This window comes from Panthera leo, chromosome E1 (genome assembly GCF_018350215.1).
Source record: "Panthera leo isolate Ple1 chromosome E1, P.leo_Ple1_pat1.1, whole genome shotgun sequence".
In the NCBI taxonomy this organism is placed as follows: Eukaryota; Metazoa; Chordata; class Mammalia; order Carnivora; family Felidae; genus Panthera; species Panthera leo.
This window is the reverse complement of record NC_056692.1, coordinates 2,890,001-2,916,862: the sequence shown is the minus strand read 5'-3', so window position 1 is coordinate 2,916,862 and position 26,862 is coordinate 2,890,001. Positions and strand designations below refer to the sequence as shown.

At 54.2% G+C, this 26,862-nt stretch overlaps 1 protein-coding gene and 3 non-coding genes across 9 annotated transcripts; all 4 read left to right on the top strand.

Moving 5' to 3' along the window:
• The first annotated feature begins 1,690 nt into the window (after positions 1 to 1,690).
• On the top strand, positions 1,691 to 22,026 carry CTC1 (CST telomere replication complex component 1). 6 transcript variants are annotated; one of them, XM_042915141.1, is made up of 23 exons: positions 1,691 to 1,765; positions 6,441 to 6,604; positions 10,892 to 11,129; positions 11,279 to 11,490; positions 11,822 to 11,966; positions 14,582 to 14,866; positions 14,967 to 15,095; positions 15,617 to 15,849; positions 15,972 to 16,149; positions 16,238 to 16,438; positions 16,948 to 17,074; positions 17,664 to 17,778; positions 17,923 to 18,250; positions 18,365 to 18,454; positions 18,699 to 18,892; positions 19,270 to 19,358; positions 19,452 to 19,626; positions 19,887 to 19,964; positions 20,390 to 20,534; positions 20,625 to 20,689; positions 20,952 to 21,117; positions 21,265 to 21,391; positions 21,548 to 22,026. In XM_042915141.1, exons 1-23 carry the CDS (start codon positions 1,733 to 1,735, stop codon positions 21,685 to 21,687), a joined length of 3,657 nt encoding a protein of 1,218 aa, XP_042771075.1. In that variant the 5' UTR covers positions 1,691 to 1,732; the 3' UTR covers positions 21,688 to 22,026. The 6 variants fall into 6 exon arrangements, with proteins under 6 accessions (XP_042771075.1, XP_042771074.1, XP_042771076.1 ...); XM_042915140.1 differs by having other exon boundaries at positions 14,937 to 15,095; XM_042915142.1 differs by lacking the exons at positions 21,265 to 21,391; positions 21,548 to 22,026 and having other exon boundaries at positions 14,937 to 15,095; positions 20,625 to 20,702; positions 20,952 to 21,040.
• A 699-nt stretch (positions 22,027 to 22,725) lies between these two features.
• TRNAI-AAU lies at positions 22,726 to 22,799 on the top strand. Its single transcript has one exon. It is a non-coding gene; the product is annotated as a tRNA-Ile (tRNA).
• Positions 22,800 to 23,202: 403 nt separating this feature from the next.
• Positions 23,203 to 23,284, top strand: TRNAS-AGA. Its single transcript has one exon. It is a non-coding gene; the product is annotated as a tRNA-Ser (tRNA).
• A 302-nt stretch (positions 23,285 to 23,586) lies between these two features.
• TRNAT-AGU lies at positions 23,587 to 23,660 on the top strand. The gene has a single exon. It is a non-coding gene; the product is annotated as a tRNA-Thr (tRNA).
• Positions 23,661 to 26,862: the final 3,202 nt, after the last annotated feature.

The window sequence follows — 26,862 nt, the reverse complement described above, 5'->3', positions numbered from 1 at the left end:
TTCTTATTGTCTACAGTGTTTTTGTATGTTTATTTATTTTTGAGTGGGAGGGGGCAGAGCATGAACGGGGAAGGGGCAGAGAGAGAGGGAGATACAGAATCTGAAGCAGGGCTCCAGGCTTTGAGTTGTCAGCACAGAGCCCAACATGGGGCTCGAACTCCAAACCGCGAGGTCATGATCTGAGCAGAAGTCGACGCTTAACGGAGCCACCCAGGAGCCCCTACAATGTTCATACTTAGAATATTCTACTATCTTGTTCCAAAAACAACCGGAAGCTGCTACAAGTTTACAACTTTAAATGCCCCTCTTTCGCTGTACTTTATTTTATTTTTTCTTAAAGTTTGAATTTTTAGTTGGAGTATAGTTGGCATGCAATACTATTATTAGTTTCAATCAAACAGAGTGATTCAGAAATCATATACGTTACGAAATGCTCACCACGGTAAGTCAGCACAAAGCTGTTACCATATCATTGACTATATTCTCTATGCTGTGACTCATCCCTGTGACTTATAACTGGAAGTTTGTACCCCTTAACCCCCTTTACTTCTCTCGCATATTCCCCCAACCTCCTCACTTTACCTTTCTAATCTCCTGTCTTCCCCTCCCAGTGCCTGGTGCATAGTTGCCTGAATTCTGTTCACTCACTGCCTACGAAGCCAGGGAATGCTTGGTTGGTTGACTGAGGTAGAAAGAGCAAAAGGCTTTCATTAGTTGAGCCACAAATATTTACCCAGTTCATATGCATATATATTTCAAAGAAAGACATGGTTTAAAGTTTTATGTGAGTAATCTCTACCCAGGGAGTGCCTGGATGGCTCCGTGGGTTAAGCATCTGACTCTTGGTTTCAGCTCAGGTCATGATCTGTTTGAATTTGAGCCCTGTATCGGGCTCTGTGCTGACAGCTCGGAGCCTGCTTGGCACTCTCTCTCTCTCTCCCCTCCTCTCTCTCTCAATCTGTCTCAAAAATAAACTTAAAAAATAAAAGAGTCGTGGGGCGCCTGGGTGGCGCAGTCGGTTAAGCGTCCGACTTCAGCCAGGTCACGATCTCACGGTCCCTGAGTTCGAGCCCCGCGTCAGGCTCTGGGCTGATGGCTCGGAGCCTGGAGCGTGTTTCCGATTCTGTGTCTCCCTCTCTCTCTGCCCCTCCCCCGTTCATGCTCTGTCTCTCTCTGTCCCAAAAATAAATAAAAAACGTTGAAAAAAAAAATTAAAAAAATAAGAGTCGTATGCTTTTCCGACTGAGCCAGCCAGACGCCCCCAGCTCTTATTAGCAACAATCACTGTTCTAGGCACCAGGATACACAGAAAAAGAATAAGTAGGGTAAAGCTTCTAGGTACAGCATAGCGGAGAAACAATTACAGCAGTGAGTCAAGGCCGTCACATAAGTATGAATGATGTGCTCAGGCTGCACTAAAGAGGAGACAGCTCTCTCTGGTTGGTAAGATCAGGGAGATCGAAAGATGCTTAGGAGCGACCAACCAGGCGGGCTGCGTTCGAGCACCTGCGCTAGAGCCCGTTCCGGGGGAGGCCAGACAGGAAGCCACGGGCGAGCACGGCTTGGGGGGGGGAGGGGTGGGGACCAGAGTCACCGCGGCTGCGCAGCGACACCCGGAGCCGGAGGCGGAGCCGCGGCCGCGCCCACCGATGACGTCACGGAGCGGCCTTCCCGAGAGCCCTCGCGCGACGGCCGTTCGCGGGCTCTCCCTGGGCGTAGCCTCGGGCGCATCATGGAGGCCGCCACGGCTCCGGCTCCCGACTCCGTGAGTGCCGTCCTCCGTCCCTCGTCCCTTTTTCCTCGTGTGCCCGGATTCTCCCCTTTCTCCTGCTCCCTCCACCGTGTTTCTTTGCCCCCGTTGCCTTCCCCGGCCGCGCCCGGGCGAGGGGGGCCTGGGAGGCTGTCCTTCCTCCCACCGTCGCTGGTTTCTGCGAATGTGTTTGTTTGTTCCCGGGGCGCCAGCTGGGAGCCTTGGACACGTCTCCGCCCACTCTGCAGGCTTCCAACCCGTGGCGAAGCCGGGAGCGGACTCGTGGAGCTCGGTGGGGCTGAGGGTTCCGGGGGGGAGGCCCCTGACGCAGCTGCAGGGTGAAGGAATAACGACGATCGAGAAAAAACGTCTGAGACCCGAAGCGCACGTAGGGGTTAGCCAGGCAAAAAAAGCGCTGGAAAGAGGTTTCAAGGCGGAGGCAAAGACATGTTCAGAAGCAAGAGATGGAAACAGGGATCTCTGAAAAACTCAAGTTCAGTTGGGTGGTGATGGAGGAGTGAGAGCTGACCGTCTTAGAAGTCTTGCTAAATAGCGACCCTAAACTGAGGATAATCGGGAGTTAGTGGAGGGTTTTAAGCAGAAGAGCGATTGGAGTTTTCCTTTCCTGAGGTAGCGGTGCAGAGTACCAGTTAGAAGGCTGTGGTTGAAAAGCAGTGAGAGAGGATGGTGACCCCGACCAAGGCAGCAATGTTGAGGTTCCAGAAGTGAAGACAGTTTAAAAAAAAAAAAAAAGAAAAGGAGGTAGAGTCTATCTAAAGGACTTGGGTCTTGCGTAGGGAAAGGAAGGCATTAAAGGAGGACTTGGGGTTTCAGGGTAGAATTATTTGGTTGAGGGTGCAACTTGCCAGTTAGTGAACGTTGGAAGAGGAGTGGTTTTTTTTTTTTTGTTTTTGTTTTTTGGGTGAAAAGCACAGTGCTGGGATGTGTGGTGCTTGTACGTTGGCGAGGTGGAGAATCGGGTAGGCAGACGGATGTTATTAGAGCTTGAGATAGAGCTCAGCTAAATTCGCGTCTATGGATGGCTAGGAAAGACATCCAGTGGCTGAGGTCGTTGAGGGAAAAATGTATAGTGTTCTCAAACTTCAGCCTTTATCAGTACTGATCTGGGGAAGCGTATTTAAAATAGAGATTTCTTGGGGCGCCTGGGTGGCTTGGTCGGTTAAGTGACCGACTTCTGCTCAGGTCACGATCTCACGGTCCGTGAGTTCGAGCCCCGCGTCGGGCTCTGTGCTGACAGCTCAGAGCCTGGAGCCTGTTTCGGATTCTGTGTCTCCCTCTCTCTCTGCTCCTCCCCTGTTCATGCTCTGTCTCTCTCTGTCTTAAAAAAATAAACGTTAAAAAAAAAAAAAAAATAGAGATTTCTGTGTCCCCCGCTCCTGCCAGGATTCTGATTCAGCATGTGAGATCCATGAATTCACATTTTTAATAAAACTTAGGTGATTCTGGGGCACCTGGTTAGTTCAGTTGGTTAAGCGTCCCACTTTGGCTCAGGTCATGATGTCGAGGTTCCATGAGTTCGGGCCCCGCGTCGGGCTCTGTGCTGATAGCTTAGAACATTAAAAAACAAAAAGAAACTTGGGTGATTCCGAGGCACTGGCGACACTTTGAAAAACAGTAGTATATTCAATGCCAAGTAGTGGACAGGTCCTCAGGAGCTAGAAAAGAAGACAGAAAATATGAGAGTCTGGGTGAGGCTCTCCTTATGTTGGTGAGGCAGTGCTGAATGATGGCATGGGCCAATTTAAAAAAAATTTTTTTTTCAATGTTTATTTTTGAGAGAAAGAGACACAGAGCATGAGTGGGTGAGGGGTGGAGAGAGGGAGACACAGAATCCGAAGCAGGCTCCAGGCTCCGAGCTGTCAGCACAGAGCTCGACACGAGGGTGGAACCCACGGACCATGACCTGAGTGAAGTCGGGTGCTTAACTGAGCCATCCAGGTGCCCCTCCAATTTTTTTTAAAGACCTTATTTAGGGGCGCCTGGGTGGCTCAGTCGGTTAAGCGTCCGACTTCGGCTCAGGTCATGATCTCGCGGTCCGTGGGTTCAAGCCCCGCGTCAGGCTCTGTGCTGACAGCTCAGAGCCTGGAGCCTGCTTCCGATTCTGTGTCTCCCTCTCTCTCTGATCCTCCCCTGTTCATGCTCTGTCTCTCTCTGTCTCAAAAATAAATAAACGTTTAAAAAAAATTAAAAAAAAAATAAAGACCTTATTTATTTTGAAATTTTTTAAATGCTTATTTATTCTTGAGAGAGATAGAGACAGTGTGAGTGGGGGAGGGACAGAGAAAGAGGGAGACACAGAATCCGAAGCAGGCTCCAGGCCCTGAGCTGTTAGCACAGAGCCTGATGTGGGGCTCAAGCTCACGAACCATGAGATCATGACTTGAGCTGAAGTCGGAAGCTTAACCGATGAAGCCACACAGGTGCCTCTTAAACACTTTATATTTAAGCAGTCTCTACACCCAACGTGGGGGCTCCCAACTCACAATCGAGAGTCACCTGCTCTACTGACTAAGCCAGCCAGGTGCCTCAATTTTTTTTTTTCTTACATTTTATTAAAAAAATTTTTTTTTTAACGTTTATTTATTTTTGAGACAGAGAGAGACAGAGCATGAGCGGGGGAGGGGCAGAGAGAGAGAGGGGGAGACACAGAATCCGAAAAAGGCTTCAGGCTCTGAGCCATCAGCCCAGAGCCCGATGTGGGGCTCGAACCCACAGACCGCAAGATCGTGACCTGAGCTGAAGTCGGATGCTTAACTGACTGAGCCACCCAGGTGCCCCTTACATTTTATTTTATTTATTTATTTATTTATTTATTTATTTATTTAAAAAATTTTTTTTTTAACGTTTATTTATTTTTGAGACAGAGACAGAGCATGAACAGGGGAGGGGCAGAGAGAGAGGGAGGCACAGAATGTGAAACAGGCTCCAGGCTCTGAGCCGTCAGCACAGAGCCCGACGCGGGGCTCAAACTCGCGGACCGCGAGATCGTGACCTGAGCTGAAGTCGGACGCTTAACCGACTGAGCCACCCAGGCACCCCCTTCACATTTTATTTTAAAGGGAGAGAATCCCAAGCATGCTCTGTACTGTCAGCACGGTACAGATCCCACAACCCTGGGATCATGACTTGAGCCAAAATGAAGAGTCAGACGCTCAACCAGCTGAGTCACCCAGGCGCCCCTAGGTGCCCCAATTTTGATATCCATGGCCATGAGTGACAGTGTTTGGCGAAGGTGGAGTGAAGGTGAGGTTTAGCGGTAGGGCTGTTTACAAGAACGCCGAAGTCACTAGAACGTGAAGACTGGTTTCTCAGGCTGCTAAAGATTGACTGAATGTGGAGGATTGACCGGAAGATTAATAGAAGAGCCCTGGAGGAACAGGGATCGAGCTGTGATGGTTTAGAATTATCACTGGGGGTCGGAATAAAGGTCCTGCCCCTCAGTACTGTTGAACTCTGTCAGAATTTTAAAACGAAGGAAACTAGCATTGGAAGCAGGCCAAACTGGTCCCCTTTTCTAGAGCTATCTTTAGACAGACAACTGTGTGTCCAGAATGTGTGGTAGGTATATAAAGTGGTTCATGTGCTCCTTAGGAAGCCTACATCTTAGCTGAGAAGACAGAGCAGAAAACAAATCCAGTGGGATTATATCTTAACGTTGATTTAGCTTATGGGAACTCACGTGTATATACTCGACTGAAAAAAAATAAATGATTAAAAATTAGGAGCGCTTGATGGCTCAGTTGGTTTAGCATCCGACTTTGGCTCAGGTCATGATCTCACAGCTTGTGAGTTCGAGCCCCATGTCGGGCTCTGTGCTGACAGCTCAAAGACTGGAGCCTCCTTCTGATTCTGTGTCTCCCTCGCTCTCTGCCCCTCCCCTGCTCATGCTCTGTCTCTGTCTCTCTCCCTGAAAAATAAATATTAAAAAAAATTTTTTAATTATATTGTGTCCTTTTTATATACTGCTTATAATGCGGTATGTTTAAATTTAAATATACTTGTTACCGTATGATACCGTGTCTTTTTTTTTTTTTAAATGTTTACCCTTGAGAGAGAGACACAGAGACAGAGTGGGGAGGGGCAGAGAGAGAGGGAGACAGAATCTGAAGCAGGCTCCAGGCTCCAAGCTGTCAGCACAGAGCCCGACTCGGAGCTCGAACTCCCGAATCTCGCGATCATGACCTGAGCCGAGGTCGGACGCTTAACTGACTGAGCCACCCAGGCACCCCGCCCCCCCTTGTCATATTCTTTATGAGCCACTGAAAGGATTTTTTTTAAGGGTGATTTTGAGTATTTCTCAACTTGCTGGCTTTAGAACCAGACCCCATGTAAGATGGGATACCACTATATTGTACCTGGTGATCATGGATCTTAGACGTATGTCCAAGGTGTTGGGGGAGACCCACGGGGGTGTCACAGAGCAGTGTAAGGCCACCTGCATAGCTCCAGCGGTGCAATTGGTTATTACACGGCACCTACAGGAGAAGGAGGTAAGACCTGAGGTGTGACTGAATTACGTCACACCTAAGGTTTCTTCTAATGGCTCGACTCTGCGGCTTGTCTTTATTTACGTGCCCTCTTAATTTCTCTTTTTATTACTTTATTCCCCAAATTTCATTGGTGGGCAGGTTGGTTAGGAAGGTGTTTTAACTAGATTCACTTTCCTCAGGAGCAGGCCTGGCTTGAGGCTGCCCAGACCTTCATCCAAGAGACGCTGTGTCCAGCTGGCACGGAGCCCGATGGCCAGTTGACTCAGTTGGTAATTGACTGTGTGAAGACCATCTGGTTGTCCCAGGGAAAGAACCAGGGTTTTCCCCTGCCCCTCAGCTACAGGTAAGGAGAGGCGGGCTCTCTAAGAGAGGAAGTTAACTTTGGGACTGAAACGGAATGACCTGTAGTTATGGGGAAAATGACAGGCCTGAGGGGAAGCGGTGCTACGGGGAGGAAAAGGTCTATCAAGCCCCTTCTGCTAGGTTCCTCCAGCCTCCATTAAGCTGCTTTCCTTTACCTGTGGTTCTCCTTAACTGACTGATGTCAAGGGACATCAGTCTTGTTAGGGACAAGGAGAAGAAGGAGGAAGACGAAAGACAGAAAATTTGGAAAAAGGACCCCCAAGGTGGAGAGGTTGATATTCTTTTGTGTATTAGGAAACTAACGTATGGAGCATTAAGACATCAGCGAGTGCAGATGAGTTGTGTTTGAAACTGGAGTTTAAAGTCTTCTGAAGGGATTTAGTTTTTGTTTTTTTTACAACACTTGTGTTTCTTAAACTGTTCAAGGCAGTGTTAATAAGTTACCACAAGAAAAGGGTTCCATGGCTAAATGAGTTTAAGAGACACTGAACGTGTGATAACCTTCTCTGGGAAAGTCACAAGGCTCATTAACTTATTAAAGGCTCTGAAAGGCCTTAAAAGAAATTCAATTACTTCCTCCCGGAAGGAACCACTATCTCAAATATGGGGTGTGTTAATTCCTGTGTTTTTATTTATATGTAAATGTATACACATTCTATATATACGTACGTCTATATATTTTCTCACGTCTATTTTAGAGAGAGCGTGTGCATGCACACTCGTGTGCAGGGTAGGGGCGGAGAGGGAGAGGGAGACAGAGGATCTGAAGCTGGCTCCATGCTGCCAGCACAGAGCCCACTGTGGGGCTTGAACCTACGAACCGTGAGATCATGACCTGAGCTGAAGTCAGACGCTCAATCTACCGAGCCACCCAGTATGTTTTTATTGCACATGTGTCTGTCCCTAAGCAGTATACTGTAGAGTTTTGCATACTTTTTGCTTTTATATAAATGGCACCATACCTTATATATCCTCTGCGATTTGCTTTTTGTGCCTTGTGCTCGTGAGATTCACTCCTAATGATGGCTCTAGCTCATCTCTTTTACTGCTGCATGGTATTCTGTTATGATGTGAATATACGTATCACTGTCCTCTAAAAAATAAAAAAAGGTGCAGATCTGTTTAGCTTTGTTTAATTAGGCATCTCCCAAACTTACTCGAGCGTAGGATACTTTTTCCCTGGGCTGACCCTGCTTATGGCCGTTGGATGTCACTCGGCCCTGTGCTCTGTCTCCGCAAAGGTGAGGGATCTTTGGTGAGAAGACAGCTTAACTGTACTCTGTTATCCGAAACGTCATTTTCAGAATTCCGGATTGTTTTTCTCAGCCATGGATTTGTTATAAGCCGATGGTAACTACACATGCTGGTCCGCCAGAATGTAAATCAACGCACTGCTTCCTTCATTGAGAAGGTGCTGCATGTGGAAGGCCTCCGACGAAACAGTGTGCTGGCTGCATCATACAGTCAGCACTTCTGCTCACCTTTTGAAAACCTTCACGTTTGCCGTGTTGGCTCCAGTTCTTTTTTATTTTCATTTTTTCAAGTTTATTTATTCTGAGAGAGCGTGAGAGAGAATGAGCAGGAGAGGGGCAGAGAGAGACGGAGAGAGAGAATCTCAAGCAGGCTCCACGCTGTCGTTGCAGAGCGTGATCTGGGGCTCGAACTCACGAACCCTGAGATCATGATCTGAGCCACCCAGGCGCCCCTCAGTTCTTCTTTGTAAGAAGTGAAGCGTGACAGATTCAGTGGAGTCTCCTAAGCGCTCTACCCTGATCCGGTTCCCTGCCCTTCTCCAGCAGCACCCACTGTCCTGAAGGGGAGTGTGGGCTCCGCGGGTGTGCACACAGTGGCCTCACTAGCCGTTTGCACGTGGCTTTCCCGTGGGTGGAGTTGCACCAGCGGATACACGTAGCGGTATACGTCTACATCCGGAACCTTTTCCAAATCCGGGGTTTGTTTAAAAAAATGGGGTTTTTTTGGCCTCTTTGATGGGTATGAAATGATGTCTTATTTGAATCCCAAAGTAATTTCTCAGGACACACTTGCCTGGGGGCACTTTTCTTCCTGCGTAACTCTCCTCATCCTAATCCATGGGCCTCTGGTTTCCCATCTTTTCCTACAGTGCTCGTCCACGTCCGTAACTATTAAGGTTAAATACGTTGTTTATGTAAGCACAGGATGAAGGCTCAGGAGAAAACCGTCCTGCTAACATGGGAAGGGCCCTGGGACAGAGAACTACTTACTGATTAGTCCTAGTAGAGGAGGTTGTGCAGCCTCTGGCAGTGGCGTAGATTCTCCCGCAGGTGAGCCGAGCATGCGCCTCGTGGCCTCCGTGATCAGTCTAAGACGAAAGAGATCCGAATCTCTCCAGATTCTGGCGTTGCTAGAACAGTGGAGAAGAGGGAAGTCAGGAATTGTTAGGAAAGTTGGAAGCTTTTTGAAGTTTCTTGTTGTTTTCAAGATAAACGTAAAATCGATGGCAGGGTACGTAGAAGTGAGTCTGTAAAGAACGGTGGGTGGGGATCAAACAGGAATTGTTTGACAGGTTCAAAGATTTTAATCGTCTTTTTCCTTTCTCCTTGGTCACGTGCCTGCAGTGTGCCAGGCAGTATGTTAGGCAGTGAAAGTTGGAGAGCAGTGACAAATGCAAGGATTTGAGGTTCTCACCTTCAGTTTCCTGACCTAGACCCTGAAGAGTCTGGGGAGAGTGACCCCTGTCCTTACTGTTCTCTGTCCTGAAGGTGTCTCCACTTGCTTTGTCCCGGGCCGTTAGAGCAGTAGAGAAACAGGAAAAGAACATGGGCTTTTGAGCGAGGCACCCTTGGCTTTGCCACCTACGCCCCTGGGTTCCTGACTTCTCAAAGTTTCCTCACTGGTAGTGTTTACAGTGATTTGGGGTGAAGCTTCAGTGAATCACTGAGCGGGAACGGACCCCGTATCGTGTGTACGTAACAGGGACTCGACACATACTCGTTACCGTCTTTGCCTTTTATGCTGTGCACATCCGTGTGGGAGAGAAGGAAGCAGGTGTGGAAGGGGAGTGGGCCGTCTAGGACAGCGTTCCCCGCTGTTGGTACCCACACGGGGGTCATGTTCGTGATACAGAGGAGGGTGAGTTACGACGTTCCGTATCTTTATCCTTTCTCTTCTTTCTGCTCAGAAGATGGTGAGCATGCCAGTGTGTGCGGTCACGGGATTACAGGTGTGAATCTGTCCCGACCGTGATAAGTTCGCCCGTTACCACGTTATCCACGCTCCGCCTCGTCACGGACAGTGGTGGGCGGTGTTGCAGCACTTGCCTTGGGAACGGCCGATCCTAAGCATCTTCTGAGATCGGGGAGCTCTTGAGAGCGACTCCCGTCTCGACCTCTGCTTCCCCGCCAGTCGAGAGTTCTGTGATCTCCCAGACCAGGAAGGAAGCCTGGCCGGGGCCACTGAGGTCGAGCCATCAGGCACAGGCCATGGTGGCTGCACTGGAGTTCTCTGTGGAGCTAAGAGCCGCGACGCCATCAGGGGAGCTGAGTGTGGCCAGCGTTATCCCCACACTCCTGCCCGCGGGCTGTTCTTTTACTCCTTTGTGTTTCTGGGTCCCCTGTCGCGCCGTCTTGTTCAAAATGTCACTCAGCACCGACTTTCTTCCTGCCTGCCTTACTACCTAGTCTTTGGGCCTAGACCCCATCCTCATGTCCTTAGGCTCTTAGCCCTAAGGCTTTTTTGTTGTTTGTTTTTAATGTTTATTTTTGAGACCGAGAGAGACAGAGCCTGAGCAGGGGCGGGGCGAGAGAGAGAGGGAGACACAGAATCCGAAGCAGGCTCCAGGCTCTGAGCTGTCTGCACAGAGCCCGACATGGGGCCCAAACTCATGAACTGTGAGATCATGACCTGAACTGAAATCAGATGCTTAATGGACTGAGCCGCCCAAGTGCCCCTTGGTTGTTTTTAATTTTAGAGAGAGAGTGAGTGAGCCGAGGAGAGGAGTAGAGGGAGGGAGAGAGAATCCTAAGCAGACTCCATGCTCAACACGGAGCCTGACTCAGGGCTCGATCCCACAACCCCAGGATCATGACCTGAGCCGAAATCAAAAATCCGATGCTCAACCGACTGAGCGTCCCCGCCCTTGGGGCTTTTGCCCTTGAGTCAGACTCCTCTCTTCGTCCATGTTTTCTGTTGACTTTTCTTTGGGAACTTGGGGGATTTGTTGGGGTTAAGGATAATTTTCTAGGCTTGGATATGGCTTTGCAGGACCTCTGCTCCCTTCCCTCTGCAGCTTTGTCTCAGTCCAGGACCTCAAGACCCACCAAAACCTCCCATGCTGCAGCCACCTGTCCTGGAGCAGTAATGCATACCAGGCTTGGGCCCAAGAGGCTGGACCAAGTGGGACTCCCCTACCCCGGGAGCGGCTGTTACTCTTAGGGACACTAACAGACCTGTCAGGGGACTTGGAACAAGAGTGCAGGAAAGGAGACCTCTATGTGAAAGATAACACTGGTGTCCTGGGCTGTGAGGTGAGTAGGAAGGTGAAGGTCGGATGCTCCGATCCTAACAAGAATGGTATCTAGGGAGCGAGGAAATTAAGTCTCTGAGGGAAGAAAGGTGGAGAAGGGTGGATGGGACGCTAGGGTCCTGGCTAACCCTTGCTCTTGGTTTTTTCTAGCTCATAGATCTGGACCTTTCTTGGTTGGGCCATCTCTTTCTGTTCCCCAGTTGGAGCTACCTCCCTCCTCCCAGGTGGAGTTCTTCAGGGGAAGGACACTTGGAGCTCTTGAGTGCTCCGGTGCCAGTGCTCCCCCTGACCAGCAGTCCGAGCTCCCTCAGCCCTCTCTCTGTTCTCTATCCAGAGACCGCTTCCCGCCTGCTCAGGCACAGGTAGTCCTTCCCTGTCGGGGGGGAGGACAGAACGCCATGCAGCTGGGAGGAGGGGGTGGGCTGGTGGGAGGAGGGGAGAAAGGTTCTGGGAGCAGGACGGGTGGAGTGTTCCAGATGAGGGGGGCGATGGGGCCTCTCTGGGTATCAGGAGTGGGTGTCTTCAAGTGAAGTTTGCCTCATCTAAGGTCAGGAAGAGTTTGAAGGGAGTCTTCGGAACGATCGCTTTGGCAATTTTAAATCACCACTAGGTTATTTATGGCGGAAGGGAAGGCATCTACAGGGAAAAAGAAATGGAAAGGACTTTTCCCTCTCCTCTTTCTTCCTTCTTTAGAGGCAAGCTCAGAGGTGTGCAGCCAAACCTGGCTGGGAAGCTGGTTCGCGTGAGCGCTCTGGTGAGGAGTCAGAAGAAAGCTCACTTTGTCCTGTCTCTTGGTGGATCCTCGCCAGCTGGCAGCCTCGTGTCCGTCGTCGTGCAGGTGAGGACTGGGGTCTGTTCGGGCTGTGGAGTCGCGGAGGGGCCGTCAGGGCTCTTTGCAGGAGAGAGAGCAGTAGGAGAGGAAGGCAACTCGGGGAGCAGTTTTCTGGGACGGCGTTGTTGAAGGAGGAGTCCAGGGAACATCATTCCGACGCACAGGAAGCAGGGGGCAGACTTTTCTGCTGTGTAGTTCGTCTGAGTGGATGACTTGTGTACCGTGGGTGACTCTTTCAGACCTGCCAGAATCGCTTGTTTTTCCCCTGCATTAGAAAATGATACGTTTTAGCACCATTAAGACATCAAATATGTGCGTTTTTTTTTTCTTTTTTTTAAGAGTGAGAGACCGAGCACGAGTGGGGAAGAGGGGCAGGGGAGAGGGAGAAAAGAGTCTTAAGCAGGTTCCATACTCAGCACAGAGCCCAGCCTGGGGCTTGATCCCACGATCCCGGGATCACGACCTGAGCTGAAATCAAGAGCCAGACACTCGACCGACCCAGCCACCCAGGCGCCCCAAGTATGTGTGCCTCCTGAAATTTTTTTGCAGTGTGCACTTTTTTGAAAACTTGGTACTTACTGTCTTATGACTCGCATGATTATCTGAATGATGTTTCAAAAGCATTCGAAACCATTAAAGGCTAAAAAGACTCTCTTCTGTGCATGTCAGGAAAGGCAGTTCTGAAACGTGGTAGCGCGGTCAGAATTCTTGTGTCCGTATGTGTCATGAGCTTAAGTGGCAGTTATTAGTGTGTTCAAGGAACCTGCAACGACTAAAACTAAAACCGCTTAGAGGCCGCCTAAATTTCTGGTCTGGTCTTTCGTCCTGGCTTATAGAGGAGCCTCTGTATTTTCTTTACATTAGACTGTTTCCCGTCCCCTAGAGACCACGGGAAATGCCGTTCAGGGCAGAGCTGGCCTGAACAGGGGAGGAGTGATCTTGCTATATTTATAGGCTGAGGAGGAGACATATTGGAGACATACTGTCACCCTAGATGACCCCAGGGAATCTCTTCTGTGATGGAGGAGCTGAGATCATCTCTTGAAAATGAAAGACTGGACTCTGAAAAGAGAAGAAAAGGTTCAGGGTCCCTGCTGTTGCTAGGTATCCGGGGACACGAGGCTGCCCAACAGCGGCCCCGCCGGAGAGTGTTTGGCACTGGGGTAACGGGGGCCCGACTTCCTCAAGTGGGGCTTTTGGCTTAGAAGAGGAGCTGAGGAAGCAGAGCAGTGCTGGTGTGCCGCTGGCAGGCTCGGGGCGAAGGGAGGCCGACGGGGCAGGGCTCGGGGTCTGCGCTCAGATCCTGGCGCTCACACAGAGGAAAGAAGTGCTCGGCGTCTGAGTGAAGGCAGAGGGGCTGCGGATTGGTGTCCTGGTGAGAGGTGGAAGGAAGTCTGTGGAGCAGAGGGCAGTGGGGGAGGAGCAGAGGCACCCGTCTGTGCGGTCAAACTGCTCTTAACTACTTGTCCTGCACGAGCCGTAAGCTTAGGTGAGGTCTCGGCAATACCTCGCGACGAGGCGTGACGTCCACGGTCTGGTCGGTGGCCTCTGGTCGGTGGTCTCGCCCAGTTGCAGAGTAGAGCTGGAGGTCTGTGAGGTGGAGCACAGGAGACCAGGGGGTTCAGGTGTCCCGAGTAGGCAGAGGGCTTCAAAGCTCCTGCGAATGGCTGTGTGTTCTCTCGGCCCTAGAAGGTTGTTGCGTTTGAGAACCGTCTGTCTTCCCCTGGTGCGTGAGTTTCAACAACCACACTGCTCCAGTCCATAGGATACCCTGCTCTCCGAGGCTTATTTTCTTTTCGTACTTTTGACGTCTCTCAGTTTCCTATAAAATGAAGTTTTCAGCTTGTCATTTCTGGGGTTTTTCTCTCCTCTTGGCTCTCCCATCTTGTGTCCTGAGACTCCCAGGAGCGATCCTTCTCCATCTTGGCCCGTGTTCTCACTGCCTTGCTTGTCCTGAGTTTCGGACATCTTTATGTTGCTTCCTGCGCGAATCCCCCTTCTCTCTCCTCTCCGCTTTGACAAAGCAGAGACATCCTTCAGGACCCTGGGCAGGGGCCAGCTTCTTTCACTGAGTCTTCCTGGTCATTCCAACCCACGCTCACCTCTCTCTTTCCCCAGAACCTTGCGGAATGTGTGTGGTTTTTGACACTTGATCGCATATGGCCCCGTATCATTACTTGAGTTTGTGTCTGTGTTCCCCAGTGGTTTAAAGTATGTTGGGAAAGAGGGTCCAATCTATTGTATTTCCCTTAACATCTTTTCCAACACTGAGTACGTATGTGCTCTGTACGTGTGGGTTAAATAAATGAGAGTCATCTGTACGTTACAAGGTGGGATGGGGAAATGCAAAAGCTGTAATTTTGGGATGGGATGTTTCCCTGTTTGGGTGGGATGGTTTGTATCTTCAGGGAGGGATTGGGAGACATGTGGCATCTTCTGTGAGAGGGAAGAGATCCAGGAGGTTAAGAGTTAACTGGCAGACAGGACCGATGAAGACGCAGAACAGAATTCACGAGGAGCAGGTCTTGGAAGTCAAGTCATGATGGAAAGAGACTCTGGCAGAGGGGCAGTGTCGTGGGAAGCGTCTCATGTACCGTGTTGCCTGCCCCTGCACGAGCCAGATCCCTGCCCAGCTGGTGTGGCACCGAGCCCTCTGGCCTGGTAGGTCCTATGTGCTGACAGCCTTGCGAGTGGTCAGGATCCGCGGCCACTGTTACCGCGTTTGGACGACCAGTCCCTCCTCCCATCTGCTGCCCCTGAGACCGGAGTGTGTGCGGGAGCTGGAGCTGGAGCTGGATGGACCCCTCTTGGAGGCTGACCCCCCGCCACTCCCCGCGCCCAGCAGCTCCCAGGACGGGGACAGGGAAGCAGCTCTTGTCCGGAACTCTACGCTCTTGTCATACACGGTGAGCGCGAAGGAGAGATCCGAGAGTTCGGGGGGCAGGAGAGGCGGGTCTCCAAGCAAGGAGGAAATAGCGATCGACGGGACCTTTGGCGTGTTGGCAGGGAAAGGTCACTGGCGTGCTGAGTCAGCCGGCCGGCCTCTACGAGGTGGACGGGCAGCTGGCGCTCTGCCTCGCCTACCAGCAGTTCCACAGCCTCAGGAAGGTGGTGCGGCCGGGAGTCTCCCTGGAGGTAGGTGAGGGGTCGGCTCAGAGGTCCTCTCGGCAACTCCCCCTGCCTTTGTGGACTGGCCTTTTTGTTTTGTTTTGTTTTTTTGCACTAGCAGCAGGGTATAGGAACGTCTACAGCAAAAATATAGAAAGAGTCTGTGTGTTGGAGGGTGGGGTTGGCAGACTTGTGCCAAGAACAGTTTGGGCTCAGGTTAGGAAGGGCCTACGAATAGAGGAGGTGATGCTGGGACCGAACGACATGCATGGGGCCAGGACGGTCTCAGGCAACTGCTGAGTGGCGGCCCAGCACCCGCCAGGGGCCTCCCGGCCGCCGAAAAGCAGAGTAGAGCTCGTGGGGGGTGAGGGCTCTCTGCAGGGGAGGGTTTGTGACGGGGCGAGGCGCGGGGGGGCTGGGAGGAGGTGCCGGTGCGGGAGAAGTCGCGTTTCCCCCGGAGGCCGGGCTGGGGGACCGCGGTGACTCTGCCGGGCTCGTTCAGTTGAGGGCTTCACCTCTGCTTCTTCACGTGTCCTGCTTTCCTCCAGCTCCAGGACGTTCACCTGCTGCAGTCCGTGGGCGGAGGGACGAGAAGGCCAGTGCTGGCCCCCTGCCTCCACGGCGCCATCCTGCTCCGGGGCTTCTCTTGCCAGAAGCCCGAGACTCAGTCGTTCCACCAGGCCCAGGGGGCCTCCCTGTATGAGCAGCTGGTGTGGGAACGTCAGCTAGGACTTCCCCTGTACCTGTGGGCCACCAAGGCACTGGAGGAGCTGGCCTGCAAGTGAGGACAGGGGTCCGGGCTGGGGGCCTGGGGGGTAGGACGCCTCCTGGGAAAGGGGAGCAGGGGCGTCGAAGAGGCGCCTCTGCCTTTGGGGGACATGACCGCCTCTCCTCCTGGCCAAGGCTCTGTCCCCACGTGCTGAGACACCACCAGCTCCTGCAGCACTCCTGTCCTGGGAACCCCAGCCCGGGGCTGCAGCTTCTGGCCCCCATCCTGGACGTTCTAGCTCCGCCCGGCAGCAGCCGTCGCAATGCCCACAAGGAGATCCTCGAAGATCCACATCACTGTCCCCTACAGAAGGTACGAGCGTGTGCGGGGAAGGCGAGGCGGGTGGCAGGGCCAGCGTACCGCGGGGCGTGCGGTGTGACTGCTCTGCTCTCCCTGACAGTACACGCGGCTGCAGACCCCTTGCTCTTTCCCTACGCTGGCCACCCTGAAAGACCAAGGCCGGTGCAGGGCCTGGGCCGCCTTTGACGCTAAGACCCTCCTGCCCCTCCCGGAGGCCTCTCATCTGACCAGCGGCCAGCTCAACCAGCGTCTGTCGTGGTCCTGGCTCTCTCTGCTGCCCTCCACCTTCCACCCGCCCCAGGTAGGTGGGGCGCCAGCAGGGCTCAGGGACCCCGGTTTTTGCCGCCCTCCCTGCCGCTGTCGTCGCCCTTCCTCGTCATTGTGGCCGCACTAGCCTTCTACTTACACCGCCCGTCTCTTGTCAGCCCTATCCGTTCATTCTCCCTGCGGCAGACGGGAGAGTGGGCTAAAACCTCCCTTTGTGGGCTCACAAAGCTCTCTTGCTCTCAATCCTTTTTTGTTTCTGCCAGTGCTCGTGAGATAAACCCACCCTCCTTCCTGTGTCCTGTGAGGCCCCGTACGGTCTCCTACTTCCAACCTTGATTCGTACGCTTTCTGCCCCGCTCCTGAACGTGTGAACGTGCGTGTGTGTTTTTTTATATCTGTCTTCCCCATCCGATACGAGTTCTTTGAGGTCAGAAACCGCGTCTTTCCTGTTCACTTTGTAGCTAACATTTGGCAGCGTCTGGAGCACAGTAGATGCCGAGTATTTGCTAAATACTTGATACCTTGTCTTTCGTCCCCCTGCAGATTTTAATTGGGCTTCTGGCGGCTTCATCTCACAAAGGCTGCCTGCAGCTTCGGGACAGAAGCGGTTCCCTCCCCTGCCTAATCCTGGCCAAGCACTCTCAGCCCATCAGCGACTCCCGGCTCATAGGTTTGGAGTTCCGAAGTGGCAAGGAGATGGTGGACGGGGAGGGTCTCAGAACAGCAGGGTTGGGGAGGGGGGATCTCCTGGGATTTTCTCGAGATGCGAAGTGGCATATGTTGAACCGCAAGTTCGGGGACAAGTCCGGGACGCCAGTACTGGCAGAGGACCGGAGCCAGGGTTTTTCTAGCGAGGACTCCAATTCCCAGTGTTCATCTCTCCTACCGTAGCTCCTGATGTGCACGGCAGATGACGCTTCTTAATTTGGGAGAGTGATGGTCTTCTTTGGACTTGCTGAGATTTATAGACCGGGAAAGTTCCTGTAAAGGGAAGTTTCTTAGACCAAGGGACAGGCCTTGTAGGGATTCGTGAGAAAGTGGAATTGAGGCCGAGGAGGCCGGGGGCAGGCCTGGACACGTGGCCAGGACGGTTTCTCCCTTGGAGATGGCATCTCAGGAGGGGGGCAGGCCTGGGCCCTCACGTTGTGTTAGGGGAGCAGCTCGGGCCTGGACTGGGCGGTGAGGCCTGCCGGGTAGTCTCCTCCACTTCCCAGCCCGTCACTCTCTCCCCTCGCCAAAAGAGAAAACCTTCTCTCTAGGCTGCTTGGTGCGGACAGAGAGGTTCCAGTTGATCATAGAGAGGAACGTCAGGAGCACCTTCCCTTCTTGTAAGGAGCTGAGCATGGCGGGCTTCATCCAGAAGCAGCAGGCCAGGTCGGCCCTTCAGGCGGCGGCGATCCCCTGAGCCTCCAAGGGGAAGGGAAGGGAAGGGCCTGGTGCGGGTGGCGGGCGTCTGGGGCCCACGACAGCCAGCGCCTGCACCGCTGAGAAACCTCTCCTCCTTGTCTGTCCCGACAGGGTCTACATCCAGTTCTTCCTGGCTGACGCCCTGATCCTGCCTGTGCCGAGACCCTTGCTTCTCTCAGCCGCCTCCCTCGCACCTTCTCAGACAGAGCCCGCCCTGCCAGACGGCCCTCCCACAGAACAGAGCCGACTGTTCTTGCTGTCCCACAAGGAGGCCCTGATGAAGAGGAACTTCGGTGTCCCCCCGGGAGCTAGTCCAGAGGTGCCCAAGCCCGTTCTCAGCTTCTACGTATCAGGGCGCTGGCTGGGGGGCACCCAGAGGAAGGAGGGGACCGCATGGGGCCCACCTGAGCCCGAGGGAGACGAGAGCGAGGATCAGAAGGTAACCTGGACCGTGGGGATCCGGGGAGCCTGGCATCCCGTGCCCCTAGCTCCTGCCGGAGGCCCCAGCACCTCCCTCTCTCCCTCCCTCCCTCCCTCCCTCCCTCCCTCCCAGGTTCTCTTAGTCTTCCGTGGCTCCTCCATCCGCTGGTTCGAGTTCTTGCACCCGGGTCGAGTGTACCGACTGGTGGCTCCTGGCCCTCCCGTGAGTGCCCCGCCTTGTCCTTCCTTCACCCTTCCCCGGGCGGCTTTTTCGACTTGGGGTCTGGAGAGCAAGCGGCAGTGCCTGGCTACTGTCGAGGTTCCCCGGAGGAAAGGCGGAAAGCCTGTCTGAATCTGGACGGCTTCTCTCACCAGGCTCCAGAAGGAAAGCAAAATCGCCCCGGTATTTTGTGAGCCTCCCTCTGGAGCAGGACACACTCACCGAGTTGTCTCCCTGTCCCCGGCAGACGCCACTGTTGTTCGCGGAGGGCGGGCCGTCCTGCGTCCCGCAGCGTCCTCTGGAGCTGGCCGGCTGCACGTCCTGCCTCACTGTGCGGGACGACTGGACCGTGGAACTGGAGAGCAGCCGGGACCTCCCCGCCGCGCCTGACGCCAACAAGGCCCTGCCCGAGACCTCGCTGGCCGACCTGCTCAGTGGCGAGTAAATGTCCGCCGGCTTCGCCGGCCGCTCTGGCCGCTCGCTCTCCTCCCCCCGCGGCCGGGTTGGGTGGACCGCGTTCTCCGCCGTAGCGTGCGTCTCTTGGGCGTGCCTTAGCTCCTAGAGGAATGGCGTCCGCGGGAGGTGGAAGTGGTGATTCAGGCCTGGCTTCCCCCCGGCAAGTTCTTGTTCTGAAAAGATCGTGAGCAGACTTTCTCACAACTAAGGAAAAGCCGTAGCAGTAAAAGGAAATATTAAAAAAAAAAAGGACGAAATTGACAAGGAAGGGCCTTTTTAGTGCAAGCGGTGGCTTGTTCTCAAATCTCTTCCCGTTCTCCGCTTTCTTACTCTGTCGTTCCTGTATTTCTGTGACCCGACAGCCACACCAATTCCCTGGTGTCCTTCTCAGCTGAGGTTTTGTCACGCACACTGTGTGAACCGTTTCCGGCCCCTTTCTGGACAAAGCCTGGTAATGATGCCTCCTTTGGGGGGTGAGAAATAGGTTAGCGGGGACTTTATGGTCCTCGCAGATGCCACCGACCCCTCCCCTCTCCTTCCGTAGGCACCGCTCGGACCTCGAGAGGGTGCGTGAAGCTGACCGTAGCCGTGCGGGTTGCCGACTGTCAGTTCCCCCCTCACCTGGACATCTACATCAAAGACCCACACTTGCCTCCCCCGCTGGGACTCCTTCCGGGAGCCCGAGTCTACTTTGGCCAGCTGGAGAAAAAGATTTCCAGGTGCGGATCTGTGGGGCTGGCTCTGCCTCCCCTCCCTGCTGACGCGGTTCTCCCGCCGTCCCTTTGACGTGCTGTCCGTGTGCCGTGCGTGCCCTCTCCCCTCGAGGGACGCTCCGGGCCGGTCCTAGCCTCCTTCCTCCCTCTGCTTTGGCGGGGCTGGGGCCCGAGCGCGTCCCTCAGGGGTCTGAGCCCGTGACCCGGTGTCTGCTCTGGTCTCGCTTGGCTTCTTTCCCTCATCGCTCTTCCTCCTCCGCTTGCAGATCCCATAATGTTTACTGTTGCTTCCGGCCATCCACTTACCTGCAGGTCCTGAGCTTCCCCCCGGAGACCAGCATCAGGTCGGTGCCCCAGGCCCTGATCCCCAGACCTCGTGGCCTTGCGTCCGCTTCCTCCATGTGGTCCTGGCTCTGGGAGTTTTGCCCTAACTAGTCTCCAGTGCTAGTGGGGCATGTTGAGTCAGAAGGGTTTCCTCTGCCCTGAATAAAAATGCTGGTAATTACTGTCTTACCCAGAAAGATTCAGTGTTCTAAGCCCTCACAGGCTTTTCAGCCTAAAATGTAGCTCTCTTCCTTGGCTGACACCTTGGGTCAAGCCTGCGCCATGATCAGTGGTCAGAGGTCAGGATGCAAAATGGGTCATGAGGCTTCCCGGAGACTACAGAAGCCGCCGCTGTCCCCGTCTCTGTGCCTGCTCGGTCCTTCCAGACCTCGCTCCCTTCCACCCCTGTGGGCTGTTCTTGACCTCTCTCTCTCCTTGTCTTCAGTGCTCCCCTGCCCCGCATCTTCCTGGCTGAACTACTGCAGGGGAGCCGGGCCCCGTTCCAGGCCACCGCCTCTTGCCATATCGTTTCTGTCTTCAGCCTTCAGCTCCTGTGGGTTTGTGCTCACTGTACCAGCCTCTGCCCCCAGGTACGGGCGGGGCCAGGCGAGCCGGGCACAGGGCGGCAGGGAGTTGTGACGGGCCCAGGTGGGTTTGTCCAACCTCTGTCCTCACTGCAGGGAAGGTGTGCTCGTCAGGGCTCGACCTGCCCCACACAGACGTCCATAATCCAGGCCAGCGTCAGGTGAGCGCGCAAGGTGGGCACCCATCGCTCCATTGGTTTCTTTTCTACGCGGCTTCGTCTGTCTGCTCTCCTGTTGTTAGCACAGTTCCTGGCTTGTGGGAATTGCTTCATAAGTATTTGGGGATGAATGAACTAAAGAAAAATGAGTTAAGATGGGGCCGGGGGTGGGGGGGGTGCGGACAGAGAGGTGTGTCGGGTCCCCCCAGGGCACCGGGGTTTGCCGTGGGAGTTCTTGCTTCTCCCCGGCCCCTCCTTCCCCCAGGCTCCTGGTAGAGGACGGCACTGCCGAGGCTTTGGTCACCTGTAAGAATCATCACGTGGCAACGGCTCTAGGGCTCTGTCCCAGTGAGTGGACGTCCCTCCTGGAGTGTGTCCGTGGGCCGGGGAAGGTGGCCTTGCAATTTACAGGTCCTGGAGCCCAGGTGGAGGTGAGACGTGGCTGGGAGGTGGGGGGGCTGGATACCTAGATTCCCAAGGGTTTGGTAGAAAGTTCAAGAATTTGAAAAAAAAATTTTTTTCTGGGGAAAAAAAAGTAAAAAATTGAATTCTGCTTAATCCTGAGTCTGCCTTTCTAGTCTTCAGCCAAGATTGATGAGCCTTTGGTCCTCTTCCTCCGGACGCTTTGTACCAGCTTTTCTGTCCTCCGTCCTGTTGTGCTTTCCTTTGAGCTTGAGAGGAAATCCTCCATGGTCACCGTGTTGGGTAAGGGAGGAGGGGTGTGTAGACAGATGGGTCCCAGGAGGAAGGGGGAAGAGCGAGTGATTGCTGGGGGCATTTCCAGAACTGCGGAGGAAGACAGTGGACGGGGACGACAGACCACACGCAGAGGACATACACTTTCCTCTCTTCCCGTTGCAGAACCTCCTCGGCTACAGCGGTTCCAGTGTGGGGAGCTGACTCTCCTGACTCGTGTGAATCCCAGGATCCATCTGTCCTGCCTTTCCATCCAGGAGCCCAAGCACCCCAGCTCCCTGGGAGCCTTTTCCTTGTCCTGCTAACGGGGACTTCAAGGGTGGCCTGAAAGTCCTTCCCGCGGTGTTGGAGGCCCTGAGGCCCCTGCCCATCTCCTCCCCTCGTTGTCCCCTTACCTGTTCTGTGATCGCACCGGGACCCCAGGTCCCCGAATCCACAAACTGCTGTCCTCCTACAGTTTTCTGTTCTGGTGCCAGTCTGCCTTGAAATTATTGAAATGGGCAAATCCTGGCACTCTTGATATTTCTTTTCTGGTAGGGGTCAAGGCATTGGCCCTGACAGGTGGCCCTGAGCACCTGGGTTCTGCCTTGGTGGGGGGTATTTGTGATAGGCCCCTTGGCCTGCAATAAAGCTCTGGTGATGTATCTCACTCTTGCTTTTCTCAGGGTCCCAGGCCTCCTGACCTCCAGGCAGTCAGCCCATCATTTCGGTTCTTGTTTGTTGCTAGTGGCACAATCGGTTTAGAGAAGAGCTTCTGGTCCAACAAAGATAACCAAAAGTCATGCCTTAAAGGGAAGAAATTGGGGAGTGGAGGGCAGGGTAGACGAGGTGGCTATGATGGTCTCAGCCAGCAAGGTTGGGCCCAGGGAGAAGTCAAGTGCACCAGCCTAGAGGGCTGGGGAGAACACGATGGGTACGGGGGAAGGGGGGTGCCAAGCGCTAGCAGGACACATGAGGAAGCTGGGGTGCCTGTGTTGGGGACCCCCCCCCCTGCCGCCCCGCTATCAGGGCTGAGGGTTTCTTATAGGCCAGGCAGATCATTGGTCAAAACCCTGAGACCGGCAGGAATTCTGAAGTCAGAACCCATCGATTCAGGAGTTGGCAGGAGCAGTTATTTGAGGGTGATGATGCATCTGGCTGGTCTGGTTCTTTCGCGGGAGCTGCTCGCTACAGCCACGTCGCCTCTTAGAGGCGTTCAGAGGCGGCCTTAACTGGCCGTTAGGGGTCGCTTCCAGTTCGCATCTGGGAAACTTTTCGGTCGTGACGTCGTGGGTCTTCTGGTGGCATTGCCTATACTTGAGTGATGCATATGTAGAGACTTGAGCCGCTCTTTTGGCGCAGCTGGCCGGTTAGCTCAGTTGGTTAGAGCGTGGTGCTAATAACGCCAAGGTCGCGGGTTCGATCCCCGTACGGGCCAGAGTGGTCTTTTTATCTTTTTTTTTTTTTTTTTTTTTCTTCTTCTCCCCTTACCCATCCCTCCTCCCCTCCGCACACCTGCTGTTTACAATCCACAAGTTTCTGCGCGGAACCGATGACTTTTGATCGCAGACGACATGGCACCCACCGCCTCTCAAATCGCTAGCACACTGCCAGGCTTGGAAGGGAGGTCCCCGGGCGGAGGGAGCCTTTTCCGGGAGGCGGTTGGGGACAGGGTCAGGTCCCGGCGGAGGAGCCCAGGGAGGCGGGGCGCGGCGGCTCCAAGTTCCCTGCTGGTGCTGTATCCGCGCTCTCTCGGCTCCGGAACCCCAAAGTTGCTCGGGGCCGTGTCTGCAGGGTTTGTGAACTGAGAAAGGCTAGCACGAGGACTTCCCTCAGACGGTGTAGTCGTGGCCGAGTGGTTAAGGCGATGGACTAGAAATCCATTGGGGTCTCCCCGCGCAGGTTCGAATCCTGCCGACTACGCACGCTTTTGCTTCTCCGACGTTCTGGCCGCGTCCCTCTGTGTCCAAGGTCAGGGACCGATCCCGCAGGATCTGGATGTCAGCGATCCTACACTCCCGGGGGTACCCCGAGCCAGCACTTCTGCCTAGGGTTCATATGTTTGTTTTATTCCTTTCGACCCTGTGGGCATCCCACGGCGAGAGGGCGATGCCGAATCCCGCCGCTCTGCGGAAACTAGTTTTAGAAAAGTCTGAAGGTGCCGCGGCCGCGCTCCGAGCGCTCTATTCCTGTAGTGCAGCTTCGGAAGGAAGCTGGGTGTCTTTGGCGCCGTGGCTTAGTTGGTTAAAGCGCCTGTCTAGTAAACAGGAGATCCTGGGTTCGAATCCCAGCGGTGCCTTTATTTCAGCCCTAGCGGAGGTTTTTAACGTTTTGTCGCTAAATCCATATTCTTTAATGGGTGTATCGGGTGCTTTTTACACCAGGGGAGCAAGGGCTCCAGTTCCGCCCTCGGAGCACCCAGACTTCCCGCTGAAACGACTTGCCACTCCCGGGACACCACCGCTCCAAAAGCTCGCCCCTCCGACCCGGCCTACGTCTTCCTTTGAGCAGCTGCTGTGGCACCGGCTGTGCGGGTGGGCTAGCCTCGAACCCCGCGAGAGGAGCCCCCACCCCCACCCCCGCCCAGTCTCTACCCCAGGACGCCCCGGGGCGCCTGAGCCGCCTTGTTTGGTGTGGTCCTTCGTTGTATTTTGGGGGGTTGGGGCCTCAAAATTACATATGTACATATGTATTTTTAATACTTTTTTTCATTAGAAAGAATTTGGGGAGGGTGCATATTGTATATGCTGCTCTTTCACGCACAGTTACCTTCATTGGTATATATTAGCGGAAAGTCAGGGTTAGGAGTTAGCAGAGAAACCGTGCCATCCGCTTTGCTCCAAGAGGGTGCTGACGGGCAGGCACCACGAATGCGGGCAGGGTGAGAGCAGAAGAGCGGTCTTTGCGGGGGAGGGGGGGGGGCTCCACAAGGTCAAGCGCGGAAGCTCTGGGGGCGCACTTCTGGAACCCTGAAGCCGACCTCGAAAGGCTGTGGATGGAGGAGGCAGGAAGTAGGCGGTTGGCAGGGCCTAAACCTTCCTGGAAGACAGGCAGAAAGATCTCGATACATTGATACAAGCCTTTGGCTCCCGAACCATTCTAAAATGTCTGAGCCGAAGTATGGTCTAGAAGGAATTGCTCTCTGGAGATGACAGGTCTCGATGCCGCACCACCCAGACAAAGTTCGTGCTAAAACGTGGACTGCATTATGTGCGTCAAGGCACACCCCGTTTTCTCCAAGGGCTCGTGAGAAGGAAGAGGAAATCACAACCCAATGCGCTCAGGGCAGGGACAGGATGCTGTGACAACACGGAGAGAAGGAGCATCTCATGGGGACTAAGAGTAGAGAGTGATCAGGGGAGGCTTTCTGGAGGAGGTGAGCTAAGTCTTGAAGACCAGTGGAAATCTGCCACACGTTCTCTTAAACGACGAGTACTGTATATCAGCCAGTGTTCCAGGTGCTGGAAATACAGCAGGGAACAATCAACACAACGAAAGTGTTTTAAATATTAAATTAGACAATACACTAGATAGATGCTACATAAAAGAATAACACAAGGGATCAGAGTGTGTGTGTGTGTGTGTGTGTGTGTGTGTGTGTGTGTGTGTGTTGGGAGGGCGGAGACGGTTGGTGATAGAAATGTCAAAGGCTTGCACCAGGGCAGTTGTAGAAGACACGGAAAGGAGGGGTTAAATGCAAGGCATGTTTATGGTCGGTAAATGGTCGGATGTAGTAAATGGTCGGATGTAGAGTCTGAAAAGAGGCAGATATTCAGGATGGAGCCGCAGATCTTTAGCACTTTAGCGAAGTGCTGGGGGCAGAGGTGCAAACAACTCCAATTCACCAAGAATATTTTTTCGCTCTTTCCCACCCAGTCTTTTTCAAGCAACTGTGACTACCCGAAGCCACAGCTTAGAGCTCCATTTCTCCGGGCAAAGCTTTGGCTCCTGTTAAAATCTAAAACACAGCAAATTCAACAGTAATCAGTTTACGCCTCAGTTCTTGGATCCTGAAAGTGGGGTCCACGGGTGGGGCTTCAGGGAGTGGGTGAACTCTCTGATGTTGTATGCGTTTTTCTAGGGAAAAGGACCATGTTCTTTGAGGAATGTAGGGCTCGGCCTCTGCGTAGATTAGGTGCCTGAGACCAGGTGAGAGAGTGGTAACTAGAGACCTGGGGAAAAGCTGGCGCCCAAGAGGAGGAGAGAGACATGACGAAAGGGTAAAGGGGAGGCAGATGCCAGAAGACCAGCCCCGAGCGCTTCATCCACTTGAAAAGGCCTGGGACGCTGACGGGACAGGATGGGCTGCTCTCTGCTCCCCTTCCCCGTCGCCTGGCCAGGGACACTGGGAAAAGAAAAAAGCGAAGCGGTGAACTGAGGTCTCCTCACCAAAGTGCCTGTGGGCGGGGCATGAGGAAGGGCCTGGCCCCACAAATCACAGGACTAGGCGATGGAACAAAATGGTTCAGCCCAGAGATGCTCCCAGACCCCGGCTGGAAGAGCAGGGAAGGCAGAGCAGGTGGCGGGCAGCGGACTCCACCAGCTCCTGCGGGGACTCCAGGCAGCCCCCAGGTGAGAGCATGGTGAGTGTAGTTAGAGCTTAGAGACCCTGAGAGGGGATAGCAGCCGGGGAGACCCTGCGAGGCCCCAAGGCCGGGTGTGCTGGCCTTAGACCACACTCCTGCCGGCGTTTGCCTCCGAGCACCTTTCTGGGGGTCTTAGACGGCAGGTAGAAGGGTCACCTTCCCGGCCATCCTAGGAGGTAAGCGGACAGCGGAGGGTAGACGGGAGGGTAGGGGGAGCCCGACTGTGCAGGCGGGAAATCCTGGAGGCAGTGCTGGTGGGGCTGTTGGACGGCAGGGACGGCCCTGGTCGTCAGACCTGGCACCTCGCCCCCAATCACGCAGGTTGGAAAGCCTGTCCCCTACCCCGCCCCGCCAGCCATTCATCTCAATGACTCCTCCTCCGTGGGTCTTCTTGGCCCCGGGAATTATTCCCTTGCCTGGGCACCTGCCCTGCTCGTCGCTTCAGGAGGATGGACAGGTGCAGGGACAGATAGAGGAGCAGATGTCCACCTAGGAATCTCAGGGCTCATTCATCGTCCCCAACCAGGCATCTCCACAGCCTATCTTTAAAGCTCTGCGCCAGAGGACTGGGTCCGAGGACGCCGGGAGCAGGCGGCAAGAGTTGAGCCCCCAGGTTATGGAGTAGCACCGAGACAATGACCACAGGGAAGCGGAAACTCGGGTGCTCAAGGTAGTCCCGGAGAGCTGCGCGGCGGTGGGGGGAGGCCGAGACCACTCCCTCCTACTTCCCCGACGTTATTTCCTGGGAGGAGTCGGCGTTCGCTGGCGGGAGCGGTGGTTCCCGGACCCGGCTCGCGAGTCCGCGGTACCGGGCGGGTGGTCCCTGCGGGCGCGCCGGGGCCGCTCCCCCGCCGTGAGCCGTGGCCCTAGGACCGCGGCGAGCCTGGTACGACCTCTAAAGGCGTCCGCGAGCGC